This window comes from Ictidomys tridecemlineatus, chromosome 5 (genome assembly GCF_052094955.1).
Source record: "Ictidomys tridecemlineatus isolate mIctTri1 chromosome 5, mIctTri1.hap1, whole genome shotgun sequence".
Classification (NCBI taxonomy): domain Eukaryota; kingdom Metazoa; phylum Chordata; class Mammalia; order Rodentia; family Sciuridae; genus Ictidomys; species Ictidomys tridecemlineatus.
Window position 1 is genome coordinate 179,850,701 of NC_135481.1, and position 13,417 is coordinate 179,864,117.

Below are 13,417 nucleotides of genomic sequence, written 5' to 3' on the forward strand. Positions count from 1 at the left end.
TCTCTCTCCAAGAGCTGTCTCCATGGCAACTGCATCGGCTCAGGCCAGGGGCTCCCCATTCCCAGTCGGGTGACAGCAGCGCCTCAGCAACCTGTCAGGGTAGCAAAGGCAGACCTCTACGATGGGACCGCAGCTCCCGCAGAACTGCTAAGGGACCCTCGTCGCCATAGAAACCATGTCAGGAAGGAGAGGGAGGAGGGAGAGGACAAACAGCAAATCAACACAGGCTCCTGCCTCCTGTAGGCGATGCTGAGACGCCACGGGCACAGGCTGACGTCCGCCTCAGAGGCGGAGAACAGTGTTTCCTCAGCACCTCCTCCGGGCCAGGCTCCACACAGGCCTCTTTATGTTCACAATTTTTAATTCAAATTTCACAAATAATACCCAAGCACATCCGTCCCTCTCTTTCTTCTTCGTTTGTTTGAAACGAGGTTTTGCTATGTGGCCCAGGCTGATCTGCAACTCTTGGTCCCAAGTGATCCTCCTGCCTCAGCGTCCCTTGTCCCTGAGACTACACCTGGCCTAAGTACATCCTTATTATTAAACAAAACAAAACAAAAACCTAACGTGGGCTGGGGTCGCAGCTCAATGGCCCAGTTTGATCTTCAGCACCAAAAACCCAAACTGTAGAATTAACAGAATAAGCTGGGCACATCTGTGATGCCAGCAGCTTGGGAGATGGGAACAGGAGGAGAGGGTTCAAATTAATAAAAAATAAAATAGAAAAGGGCTGGAAATGGAGCTCAGTGCCCTGGGTTCAATCCCCAGTACCACCCAAAAAATAAAAATAAAAACAAAATAACAGGATAAAAAGCAGAAGTCAGGTTATCTCTCCTGCTCCCTCCATTTCTCCCTCCTCAGACAAGCCGGTCTTCCTTCCTCCAGACTTTGGCTACACATTTGTACGTAGGTAGGCACGCAGGCTTCAGAACTACTCTGGTGTGTATGGCTTTCCAAAATAACTAGTAGGATGACACAAAATATGCAGTTCTACAACTTTCATTTCCTGCTAATAATATCTCTTGGAGATCTTTCTATATCAGTGTGTGTATATATATATGTGTGTGTGTGTGTATGCATATATACACTTTCTTTTTTATTTTACTGTGATCAAGGATACATAATACAAAATTTATTATCTTAACCATTTTTTAGCTGTAGATGGACACAATACCTTTTTTAAATATTTATTTTTTAGTTATAGTTGGACATAACATCTTTATTTATTTATTTATTTATTTATTTATGTGGTGCTGAGGATCGAACCCAGGGCCTCACACATGCTAGGCGAGCGCTCTACCGCTGAGCCACAACCCCAGCCCCTACAACACCTTTATTTTACTTAACTGTTTTTATGCAGTGCTGAGGATCAAACCGAGTGCCTCACGCATGTGAAGCAAGTGCTCTGCCACTGAGCTACAATCCCAGCCCTTAACCATTTTTTTTTTTTAAAGAGAGAGTGAGAGAGGAGAGAGAGAGAGAGAGAGAGAATTTTTTAATATTTATTTTTTAGTTCTCGGCAGACACAACATCTTTGTTGGTATGTGGTGCTGAGGATCGAACCCGGGCTGCACGCATGCCAGGCGAGCGCGCTACCGCTTGAGCCACATCCCCAGCCCCCCTTAACCATTTTTTTATTGTGGTAAAATATACATAAATGAAATTTACCATTTTAAATTTTTTTTGGCCTTTTTTATACTGGGAAATCAAACCCAGGGCCTTGTACATGCTAAGCACATACTTAACACCGAGTTATACTCCTAGGCGTAACCCTTTTTAAAAAATCTTAATAAGGGGCTGGGGCTGTAGCTCAGTGGTAGAATGCTTGCCTAGCATGCACAAGGTACTGGGTTCAATCCTCAGCATCACATAAATGTAAAATAAAGATATTGTATCCACCTAAAGCTTAAGAATAAATATATTTTTAAAAATCTTAATAACTACACACTTTACCACTTTTTAAGTACACAGCTCAGTAGTATTAAGTACATTCCTATATGCAACCATAATCACTATCCATCTCCAAAACCTTTGCATTATCCCAAACTGCACTGTACCCATTAAATAATAATTCTTCACCCCCCCGCCAGGCCTTGGTAACCTCTATTTACTTTCTATCTCTATGAGTTGGACTACTCTAGGGATCTCGTATAAGTGGAACCATACTATATGTGTTCTTTTATGTCTAGCTTATTTCACCTAGGCATGATGTTTTCAAGGCTTATCCATGTTGTACCACGTGTCAGTACTTCACTTATTCTTTTTTTTTCTTTTAGCTGTAGATGGACACAATTATCTTTATTTGTTTATTTATTTTTATGTGGTGCTGAGGATCAAACCCAGGGCTCACACCTGCAAGGCAAGCGCTCTACCACTGAGCTACAGCCACAGACCCACTCTTTCTTTTTTCTTTTTTTCTTTTTTTTTTTTTTTAGTTTTTTGGCGGACACAGCATCTTTGTTTGTATGTGGTGCTGAGGATCGAACCTGGGCCGCGAGCACGCCAGGCGAGCGCGCTACTGCTTGAGCCACATCCCCAGCCCCCTCTTTCTTTTTTTTTTAACCAAATATATATTTAGTTGTTGATGGACCTTATTTTATTCATTTATTTATATGTGGTGCTGAGGATCGAACCCAGGGCCTCATATAAGCTAGGCAAGTGCTCTACCACTGAGCCCCAGCCCCATTCATTCTTCAGGTTGAACAATATTCACTATCTATCAACACACACACACAGAGTTTGCTTATTCATTCGTCTGTTAGTGGGCATTTGGGTTGCATGAGTCTTTTGGCTATTATAAATAATGCTATTATGAACGTGGGATATAAATATCTATTCAAATCCCTGTTTTTAACTCTTTAGGGTACATCCCAGCATTGGAATCACTGGATCATACAATAATTCTACATTTAATTTTCCAAGGCTCTGCCACTTTACCTTCTTCTGTGTTACTCAATCTGGGGTTTTTTGGGTGCTGGGGATTGAACCTAGGGACTCACACATGATAAGTACATCGAGGGCGCATGCCAGTAGACTTAGCTACTCAGCAGGCTGAAGGAGGAGGACCACTTGAGCCAGGAGTTCAAGGCCAGCCTGGGCAACAATAAGAGTGCCCATCTCAAAACAACAACAACAACCAAAAAAAGCTTAATAAGTATACACTTTACCACTACCCTCTGGTTACTCAATCTTATTAATGATCCAAAACAAAACAACCTCACAGACTGGGTACTATTATCAACCTGACATTCAAAGGAAGAAAAGGACTTGGAGGGGAAGTAGCTTCTGGTTTGCAGCATGTCTCTGCTAAGGAAAGGCTGGGTGAACTCTGCAAGCAGGTCCTCTGTGGGCCTCAGTTTCTTCACCTGCACAACAGGAACAGACTGAGTTCTAAGGTGTTTTGTGAAACTGTCTCTTTCCCCTTTTCACCATCAAGGCGGCAGTAACCAGTGTGAGATGTTGCCCAGCCCCATGGGCCAGGCCATGGAGCGTAGGAGGCTGCAGGAAGGGAGAAGCCTCTCTCTCCCCAGCCCTGATAGCAAATGCCTCCTCTCCACACAGAGAAGGCACTAGAGCATCACACCACTGTGAAGGCAGCTGAAGGACTGTTCTGTCCTCAGGTTTGACACTCAGTCCTGGACGGCTGGCATGGTCCGCTCTGGGGAAGCAGGCACGCAGAGCCTACCTGCCCCGGAAGAACCTGCGAGTCTAGGATACCTCCTGGGCAGCCAACCAGCTGAGGCCCAGCTGAACATCTGGGACACAGGCCACCCTGGACGCTGAGCACAGGCCCCTGGAACCAGGAGGACTCCAGTCTGAGGGTTCCCCAGGCTGATAGTTTCCTAATGGCATTCTGCAGAGCCCCCCTTGGGTCCTGCCAGACCTTGAGGACACCCCTCTCTCAGGAGCTGCTTGCTCATCCTTAAGATGGATCACAACCTTGTTGGTCCTTTACAAAAATGTTGAGATAAACTGTCTGGCATGATGCCTACACACAGCAGGAGAGGGTCTACCAGGAGGAGGGCCTGCCATGGGCAAAGTTGGAGAGGATGGTGCCTAGGATCACATTCAGGAAGCATCTAGTACCCAAAGACAGCGGCCCAAGTCCCAGGCCCAGCACCCACTCCACACCCAACGGCAGCAGCCGGCAGTCCCTAAAAGATCTCCACACCACCTAACCCAATTGGCTCATAATGATGAGGGCACCACTGTCCCATTTCACAGATGAGGACACTGAGGCACAAAGCCCAGGTCCCACGCTGGGCATGGTAGCATGTGCTTCCCATGAACCCTACCGGAGGCAGTGGGGTGACCATCTCTCATGTTGTCCTGGGAACTCCTTGAGGACAGGACAGGGTATGTATCTTGTTCACTGTTGTATCATTGGGGTCTAATGCACAGTGCACACAGCAGGTGCTAAGAAAATGCATTCTGGAGGGATGAATGAACAAGCAACCCAGCTAGGGAGGCTGAACCATGCCCGTTTCCCACAATCAGAGAGACACCAGCTAGGTGGGCTGCATGTGCCCGCTGGCCCAGTCAGCACAGCCCTGAGGCAGCACAACCTCACCTCTCTGGGTCGCTCCAGCTCCGTCTGCAGCACCTGCTTGGCCAGCTCGGTCTCGATGAGCCGCTGCCGGAGCTCCTCGTTCTCCTCCTCCAGCCGTGCTCGCTTCTTCTCCACCACCTCGAGCTCCTTGTGCAGCCGCATGGAGATGTCCTTAGAGACCTGGTCGAGGGGTGAGGAGAAGGGTGTGAGCTGGCTCCGGCCCCACACCACTGACAGCTGCAGGCATGTCCCGTCTCATCAGTCCCACTTAGCAGATGAGGAAACTGAGGCACCAAGAGGTCAAAAATTCACCAGGTGTTCTGCATCCAGGAGGCAACAGACTCAAACCTCAAAACCAGATGCCCCCTGCTCCCAATGTGCTGTCCCCAAAGCTGCAACAGTCCCATCTGTTCTTAGGAATGCCTTTCCACTTATGTGGGGGCTTTTTATGCTTCTCAGAACCTCACCAAGCCACCCCTGGCCCGTCCTCTCAAGGGCCTCTGGTGGAGCCCAAGCTTACCTTCAGCAGGGAGTAAGCCAGAGTGGAAGCCCAGAGCAAGGTGGGCGACGTGTGGTCCTGGGCAAGGCATTTCCCATCACTGAGACTCAGTCTCCTGCTATAAATTGGGTACAGCCATAACAGGACCAACCTCATGAGCCTGACAGGAGGAGCATATCGGCCACTGCACACGAAGCCTCAGCCCAGGGCTGCCACAGTGAGCGCTGGGTGAGTCGTGGCTGCTGTTCTGAGGAGCTAATGTCCAGAGAGAGGCATGACTTACTGGAGGTCACCGTGACCCCGAGGCCTGTATCCAACTGTCTAGGATATAGAACAAGCCCGAAATGACAAAGGCTAGGCAGAAGTCCAAGTCATCCCTACACAAGGAGCTGAAAGAGCTGCAGTCTCCCACCCTGGCTCCAGGACTCTGCAAGCAATAGCACCCTGTTTCCTAAAAGATGTTCTCGGTCCTGTCCCCTCCACTGGCTGAGTACAGGAGGCCAGGGAAGGAGGCCTGGGGGGAATGAGAGTCTTTTGAGCTGGTAAAGTGCATCTCGACTCCATTCCCAGGTGGGCTGGGCACTCCGTGAGTCAAACATCTACTGGGTGCCAGACTCGTTCTCCTCCACCCCAGTCCTGTTGCCATGTCACAGATGAGGAAACTAAAGCTCAGAGTGGAAGTGGCCTGCTCACGGTTCCACGCAGCAGGTGTGGGCCGAGCTGAGCTGGGAGTCTGTCTGGCCTCCGTGCATTGTTAGACAGAGGAGCCAGTGCAGCCAGGGCTCCGCCGGGGAAATGAAGGCTTTGCCAGCAGGACCTACTCATGGGGCCAAGAGCCCAGCACCCCATGCCCGCCAGTATCGGAAGTGACCATGACGCCTCTTCCCTGCCGGAAGGGAAGGGGACCTCCCTGGCTTCACCCTCTGCCTGGGCCCAAGCCCAGCTCAGCACAGACCCCTTGGCAATGTGCAGGGCAGGCCAGGAAAAACAACAGCCAGAAAGGAAGCTGGCACTCCCCCTCCCGCCACTGCCCACTGTCCCCTCTGCCCCTGAAGATCACCAAGGAAAGACACACACTGGCCCTGAGCCTCCCCTCCTGACTCTCTGGCTCACCAGACTGCGTGTTCCTGAAATGGGATGAACAATCGGCCCCTCCATATCAGAACAGGACTTTGCAGAGGGGAAAACTAGACCGGAACCTGCCTCCACACTCTCTGGCCATGTCACCCAGGACAGTTGCTTAACAGTCTTGAGTTTGGTCAGCAGTAAAAGGGGTTTGAAATAGTCTCCTCATGAGAAATCAATGACGTAAGGCTTGAGTGGTGGCTGGCACATAGGAAGTCATCAAATAGTTTGTATATTTTATCATTTTTCAACAATTTAGTGCATTTCAAAGATGTGTTTATTTAGCAGTTTCATGAACTTGGTTGACCCATCTTTAAATTGTTTTTAAGAATTATGTAGCCAGGTATGGAGCTACATAATCCCAGCTCCTTGGGAGGCTGAGACAGGAGGATTCAAGTTTGAGGCCAGGCTGGGTAGCTTAGTGAGACTCTGTCTTAAAATAAAATCTGAGAAAATGGGCTGGGGATGTAGCTCAAAAGTAGAGAGAGCTGGGAAAGGTGGTACACACCTGTAACCCAGAGGCTCAGGAGGCTGAGGCAGGAAGATCGAAAGTTTGAGGCCAGCCTCAGCAACTTAGCAAGACCCAGTCTCTAAAAAGTGCTGGGGATTTGGCTCAGTGGTTAAGTATCCCTGGGTTCAATCCTGGTTACAAAAAAAAAGAATAGAGAGAGCCACCCTGGGGCCAATCCCTTATACTACAAAAAAAAAAAAAAAAAAGGAATGTCAACAAAAGCAAAACAGCTACACAGAGCTGTCGAATGACTACATGTTCAAGGTGACATGATACAAAGATTTTTTTTTTTGAAAATTTTTGTAGTTACAACCACAGATGAACAAAATACTTTTATTTTATTTATTTATTTTTGTGTGGCGCTAAGGATCGAACTCAGTGCCTCACATATGCTAGGCAAGTGCTCTGCCACTGAGCTACAGTCCCAGCCCCAGTACAAAGATTTTGGATGCTTTACCAAGATGCCTGTTTTGCATTGTTTATCCACCTTGACCAAACTCTAGGGTTTTGGCTGGACATGTTCATCCCCAAGGCTTCTGGCTCCAGTCCCCGTTCTGGCTCTCGGGTCCTCCAGGAAGCCTCTGTCCTGATCACTGCTCCATCCACGTTCATCAGCACTGGGGCAGGAGGGGTGGGACACACAGATGGAGGTCCCAGACCCTGCCTAGACATACACATCTGTGTCCCAGGGTCAGCACAGGGTCTGGCTCATGCCAAGTGGCTAATAAATGCTTGATGGAGGAACAAACAAATCCCAAGCTCCAACAAGCAGAAAGAGAGGGAGACAAGGAATGAATGACTGAATGTACACTAGGAGCGGCACCTGCCCTGGGAGGTCCCCACACTCAAGGATGCTATGTCAATAAAGCCCACTCCAGGTAACTGCAGGAGTCTAACAGGGACAAAAAGCCCATAATCTACCAATGGGACCAAAGCATCTGTGTGATGTCAACGGGCACAAAGAGCATTGCTGCTCACATGCTAGGGTCGTATGGCCCGGGTGTGTGTGTCCCTCCCCTCGTGATCCTCAGTGGTCATACACAGACACTTTTTTTCCTTTTTTGGTGTGGTACTAGAGAAGAAACCTAGAGCTTTGCACATGCCAAGCAAAGTGCTTTACCACTGAGCTACATCCCCAGGCCAATGTGAGCCCTCCCCCCAAAAGCTTGGCAGGTTCTTTTAACCCCCTTCTGAGTCTCAGAAAGGAAAGGTCATTTGCCCAAGGTCACAGAGTTAGGAATCTACCAAACCAATATAGGAAATTGAACTCAGGTGGGTCAATTCTAAAGTCTTGCTCTCAATCTGGTCTTGATATGGGGGAAAGCTTGAAGACATATTGCATTACTAGCCACAATAACGTTTTAGCAGGGGATGGCAGTGCCCGCCTGTGATCCCAGCATCTGGGGAGGCTGAGGCAGGAGGCTCACAGTTCAAAGCCAGCCTCAGCAATTTAGCAAGCGTCTAAGCAACTCAGAGAGAGACCCTGTCTCTAAATAAAATATTAAAAAATGGCTGAAGGATGTAGCCCAGTGGTTAAGCGCCCCTAGGTTTAATCTTCAGTATCAAAAAAAAAAAAAAAAAGTTTTGTTTTTTTTTTGGTACCGGGGATTGGACTGAGGGGTGCTCAACCCTAAGCCACTTTTGGTTTGTTTTTTGGTGCTGGGGATTGAATCCAGGGCCTTGTGCATGCAAGGCAAGCACTCTACCAACTGAGCTATATCCCCAGCCCCAAAACAAAAAGTTTTAAAAATAAGTCCCAACAGTGGACTCACTGTGTCAGGGCGTCAGGGCTTGAAGGGCCCCACGTGCCTGTCTCATCTGATCTCAGCTTCCCCCAGCGAAGGGAGGCTGAGATAGCACAGGCAGCAGCCGGAAACCAGGGCAAATCCCCAAAGCACAAACAAACGCGCTCAGCCATGAGGTCACTGTTTACAGTGCCAGGGCCTGGCTCCTGCCAAACGCTATCGACAGCCTCCTGTCCCCGGCTCCCTGAAGCATCAGCTTCAGAATGTCCCTGTCACACTGATCTGCAGGAAGAGGGACAGGAACTCTTGCCCAGGAGCCCTCCCTGGCCAGGCAGCATTCTGGGCTGTTGGTGACTCCTCCCCAGAACTCCAGGAGGATGGGAGTGCGACCCCTACTTTACAGCCAGAAGCCAGAACAAATCTGTGTCTAAGGAAGGGATATGTTACTGATGAGTCCTGGGCCCTCCTACAGGAGCCTCACTGCGGGTGAGAATTTGGATCCTGGAGTCCTTGGACCTGACACTCTTTCATCAGGTCCAAGATCTTTAGAAAGTGGTCTGGGAATCAGCATTGTGAACAAGCCCTGCAGATGATCCTCATCCACCCTGGCCTGCCCATCACCCCCACCTGCCACCCTCCCCAGCCACCAGTCCCATTAGTACCTGGTCAGTTCTCCTGCTCAATAACAAAACCACAAGCCACCCGTGCTCAGGGGCTGGGTGAACACTGCACTGTGTCAGACCTTGTGCTCAGCACTCTGCACTTGAACTATTTCATTTAATATTCACAGAGGTCTCTGCAGGGAGGAACTAGTCTTCTCTATTTTACACATGGGGAAACAGGCTCAGAGATGTAAGGAAGTGGCAGAGGAAGGCTCTGCCCTCCTGTTGCTGGGCAGTGAGGCCACTCAGGTTCTGTAGGTCCTGTCAACTGCATGACCCAGCAGCGTGAGAGAAGCTGGAGGTGGAGTACGGGACACCAAGCCTGAGGTTTCATTCATGACGCCCTCCCCAACAATCCACCTGCCCAGTAAAACCACTAGAACCCCAAACCTGAGGATTCAGCTAGTCTAAGCCCTTATTAACACATGGGGAGGCTGGGACAGCGTTCTCTGGTAGAGCTCTTGCCTAGCATGTCCCAAGGCCCTGGGTTCGATATCTAGCACCACAAAAACAAGATAAGGGGAGGCTGAGGCACCTCAAGTGGTGGGATCAGTCAGGGCCGGGTCCAAGGACCTGACTGAGCAAGTCAGGAGAGTCCCCAGGGGTACCCTGCTAGGGCTCCATTTGGGCCCATCAAGCCCTCCTAGGCGATGGCAGGGAAGTCAACATTCTGAGGACTTCCAAAATTGCCCCGGGACATCCCCTGCACACTGGCGTGGAGGGGGGGGGGGTGGCGGCCAGAGGCGGCCAACTCAGGCGAGGCCAGCGGATGGATGAGCTCAGCCCTGCAGCTGCAAGGGTGGATCGAGGAGGGGAGGGGGCAAGGTCGATGCTGATTGGCTAGTTCAAATCCCAACTGAAGGGGGCTCCGCCGCGCCCCGCCTCCTGGGAGCCTCCCCCTCACACCCACCGGCTGCTGCGGCCCCGCCCCCCAGGCGCCCGGCCGCCCGCAGCCCCGCAGCCCGGGCCCCGACGGCCCTCCACCCCTTCCTCTCCCTCTGCGTTCCTTCCAGAAACCCTCGACGCCCTGCGTCCAAACGTGGCCTCGCAGCCCGGCTGAGCTTCCCCGGCTCGCTCCCCACCACCCACTCTTCACCCCGCTCCGGAACTAGGCGCGTTTTATTTTTGAAAGGGGGGGCGGGTGGGGAGCCGGTGTCCCCCTGTGTCGCCCGGGCTGGCCAGGACCTCTGGGCTCAGGTGATCCTCCGCAGCTGCAGAGGCCGGCAGTGTGGAATGGGACTATTTGTGTAGCCACCAAGCCCAGGAGCTGCCCCCCAGGGTAGAGGTGCCAAAAGCCGTGGTGGTGAGATCAGTTTCCTCCTGTCCCACTGCTCGGTCAACACGACAGAGACGCAATCGCCTGGGGGAGCTGGCAGCCTCTGTTGACACTCGCTGGCCCTGCAGACCTCTGAGATCACTTCTTGCTGTCCTTCAGTATTGTTTTCTTTGATATTCCACTCGGGGCTCGAATTTGCCAGTGCCTTCTAGCAGAAAGGGTGTAAGGGGGAGGTTCTCTCTGGGTATGTGTGTGGCTCATCCCCAACCTACCAGCTCCCTGGGCCCTTTCAGGAGCCCTCTCCATGGAGTGCTGCTCCCTCACCTTCCCCGGGACATGCCCACTTCTCCCTAGGACTCCTCAGACTGTGCCAGTTGACTCCAACCCCAGCTCCTTCATCATCCCCCTGATCATACTGGGCTGAGTTCAGAGAGCAAGACCCCCAAGGAGTTCCCCACCCCTAGATCAGGGCTGACCCAGGCAAGGGCCCCACCTGCGTGCCCCTCTCCTCCCCACTCTCCCCCATGCCTCCCCTCCTTTCTCAGGTGGAGAGCAGCAACAGACTTTGAGGCTTGGGAGGCACATGGGCCTGAGCTCTGCCACCTACACACAGAGGAGGCCTGTGACCTTGGACAGGAACTTCCTTTCTATGGAGCCTTTGATGCCTCATTCAGAAAATGGAAATAATAACAGCTAACATTTTGGGGGTTTTTATGGCCATTTTGCCTACATTACCTAATTTAATTCTCATAGGACTCTGTGAGAGAGAAGCTATTCTTTTTTTTTTTTTTTTTTAACCTAAGAACCAAGAAGTTTATTTGGGTAACCTGGGGGGCCCTGAACCTAGAAGAAGGTGTTGGGCCTCTTAGTGGTGAAGTGTGGCTTATGCTGGCGATGCAGGACCCGAGAGAGAAGCTACTCTTACACCCATTTTACAGTTAGGAAACTGAAATGCAGGTGACTTGCTCAAAATAAAAAAATCCAGACATACTGGTTCCAAGATCTGAACAAGTGCTGCCCAACTCCAGGTCTGATTAGCATTCCAGGTCCATGGAACCAAGGAGGAACTATTCAGAGCCCCAAACCAGGTCTGTAACTGATGCTCAATAAACAGCTATTTGTAGAATTCATGTTATTATATCACTTTGGGGTGCCCCTGGCAGAAGGCCTGTTGGTTCACTAGGGGTAACCACTTTGCAGATAGGAAAACAGACTGAGGGTATTGCAAAGCCAAGGACACACAGGACTGAGTCACAGGGCTGACCTAGACCCCACTAGGGCTCATGGCCCAAACCCCATCAAGGGCACCTGTGAGGGTCAGGGGAAGCCCCAGGGCTGACCTTGACATCCTGCTCCAGGCCTCGGATGAGCTCCCCGTCCACCTGGCCAGTCTGGGCGGCACGAAGGCTGCGGCGCTCAGCTTTGCGCAGCCTGTACTGCAGGATGCGGCAGGTCTTGCTGGCCTGGTCCAGCTGCTGCCGCAGCTCCTGCAGCTGGTACACATCTTCCTCCATGTAGACGTCCCGCATCTCCAGCATCTCCGCCCGCAGCTCCTCAATCTCATCCTGCAAGAGGAAGGAGCGATCAGAACCTTGGCTCCAGGGCCGTGGCCAGGGTGTTGGGCCGCTGGCTACTCCCAGTGCTGAACCACCACCACATGGAGGCCTAGGAGTGGCCAGCTGAATCACAGACCCCAAAGACAGCCACAGCTGAACTCCCAGAATCTGTGACTGTGTTACCTTACATGGCAAAAAGGACTTTACAGATGTGATCAAGTTAAGAATCTGGAGAGAGGGAGCTTATCCTGGATTGTTTTGGGGGCCACTCTTATCACAGAGTCCTTTTCAGAGGGAGGCAGGTGGTAAAGGTGATGCAAGCCTGGGAGGAGAGGTTGCAGGGTGCGCTTTGCAGAGGAAAGAGCGGGCCGTGAGCCGAGGAATGCAAGCAGCCCCTAGAAGCTGCCAAAGGCAAGTGAAAATATTCTCCCCTAGAGCCTCCTGGGGACCCAGCCCTCTGTCACCTTGATTTTCAGACTTCTGACCTCCAGAATTAGAAGATAATCTTCCAATCAAAGTGGCTTCTTGGAAGATAATCCACTGTGATGTCTGTATCTTAAATATACCTCAAAGGTCACGTGTTAAAGGCTTGTCACCAGCCTGCAGCACTACTGGAAGGTGGTGGAACCTTTAGGACATGGGACCTAATGAAAGGATATTATTAGATCATTGGGGCTTTCCCCCCGACCCCACCTCTCTCTCTTTCTACTTCTTGGCTACTGCAAAGGTGAGCAGTCTTCTTTGCTATGCACTCCCCGCCATGATGGGCCTCACCAAGGTCCAAAGTGATAGAGCCAAGCAACCTTTGAAACATCTGAAACTGTGAACCAAAATAAGCCTTTCCTCTTTTTAAGTTGATTATCTCAGGTATTTTGTCACAACAACAGAAAGCTGACTAACGCAGTTACTAAATTGTGGTGATTTGATATAGCAGCAACAGAAAACTAATACACTGGGGAACACAAACCAACACAGTGCCAACTCTGTGTGAGGCCCTGTAGTGAGCACAGGGGCAGGGAGGGATGGTAGTGACCAGTTCCTTCAGGATCTTCTGCCCCAAGTCTCATTAGGAAAACACACAGTAAACAAAAATATTTTAAAATTCATATACTGTTAAGTGCCATGGAAGCAAAACAAAATTAAAAACATAGCAATGTGGGTAATATAATAGAGTGGTTGGTGAAGGTGATACATGGTCAGGGAGGTCATCTTTAAAAGGACATTAAGCTGAGGCAAGAAGGGAAGACACACAAGAGTGCCAGGGAGAGACTATTCCAGGCAGAGGGAACAGTGTATGCAAAGGCTCAGAGGCAGGAAAGAACTCAGTGCCTTCAAGACACAGCAAGAAACGCAGGGCAGCTATGGGGTAATTTAAGACGGGGTAACAGACGCGGATCAGCCTTAATAGGTCCCTCAGGGGCCGAGAGAAGAGTCTGGGTTTGAGTTTTAAGTGGAAGGGATTGAGAGGTGACCTCACTTCCTCAGGGCAGCTCC

The 13,417-nt window shown here is 50.6% G+C and overlaps 2 protein-coding genes across 3 annotated transcripts in view; both read right to left on the reverse strand.

Moving 5' to 3' along the window:
- Window positions 1–13,417, reverse strand: part of Ndrg3 (NDRG family member 3) — a 162,585-nt gene that overhangs the window by 122,144 nt on the left and 27,024 nt on the right. The gene's annotated exons all lie outside the window — the stretch shown is intronic.
- Window positions 1–13,417, reverse strand: part of Mtcl2 (microtubule crosslinking factor 2) — a 69,370-nt gene that overhangs the window by 39,252 nt on the left and 16,701 nt on the right. The window contains exons 2-3 of the mRNA XM_005329861.5: window positions 11,708–11,932; window positions 4,571–4,729 (exon numbers count right to left, since the gene is read on the reverse strand). Of these exons, the coding sequence (XP_005329918.2) occupies window positions 4,571–4,729; window positions 11,708–11,932 (384 nt within the window). The remainder of the gene's footprint in view (window positions 1–4,570; window positions 4,730–11,707; window positions 11,933–13,417) is intronic.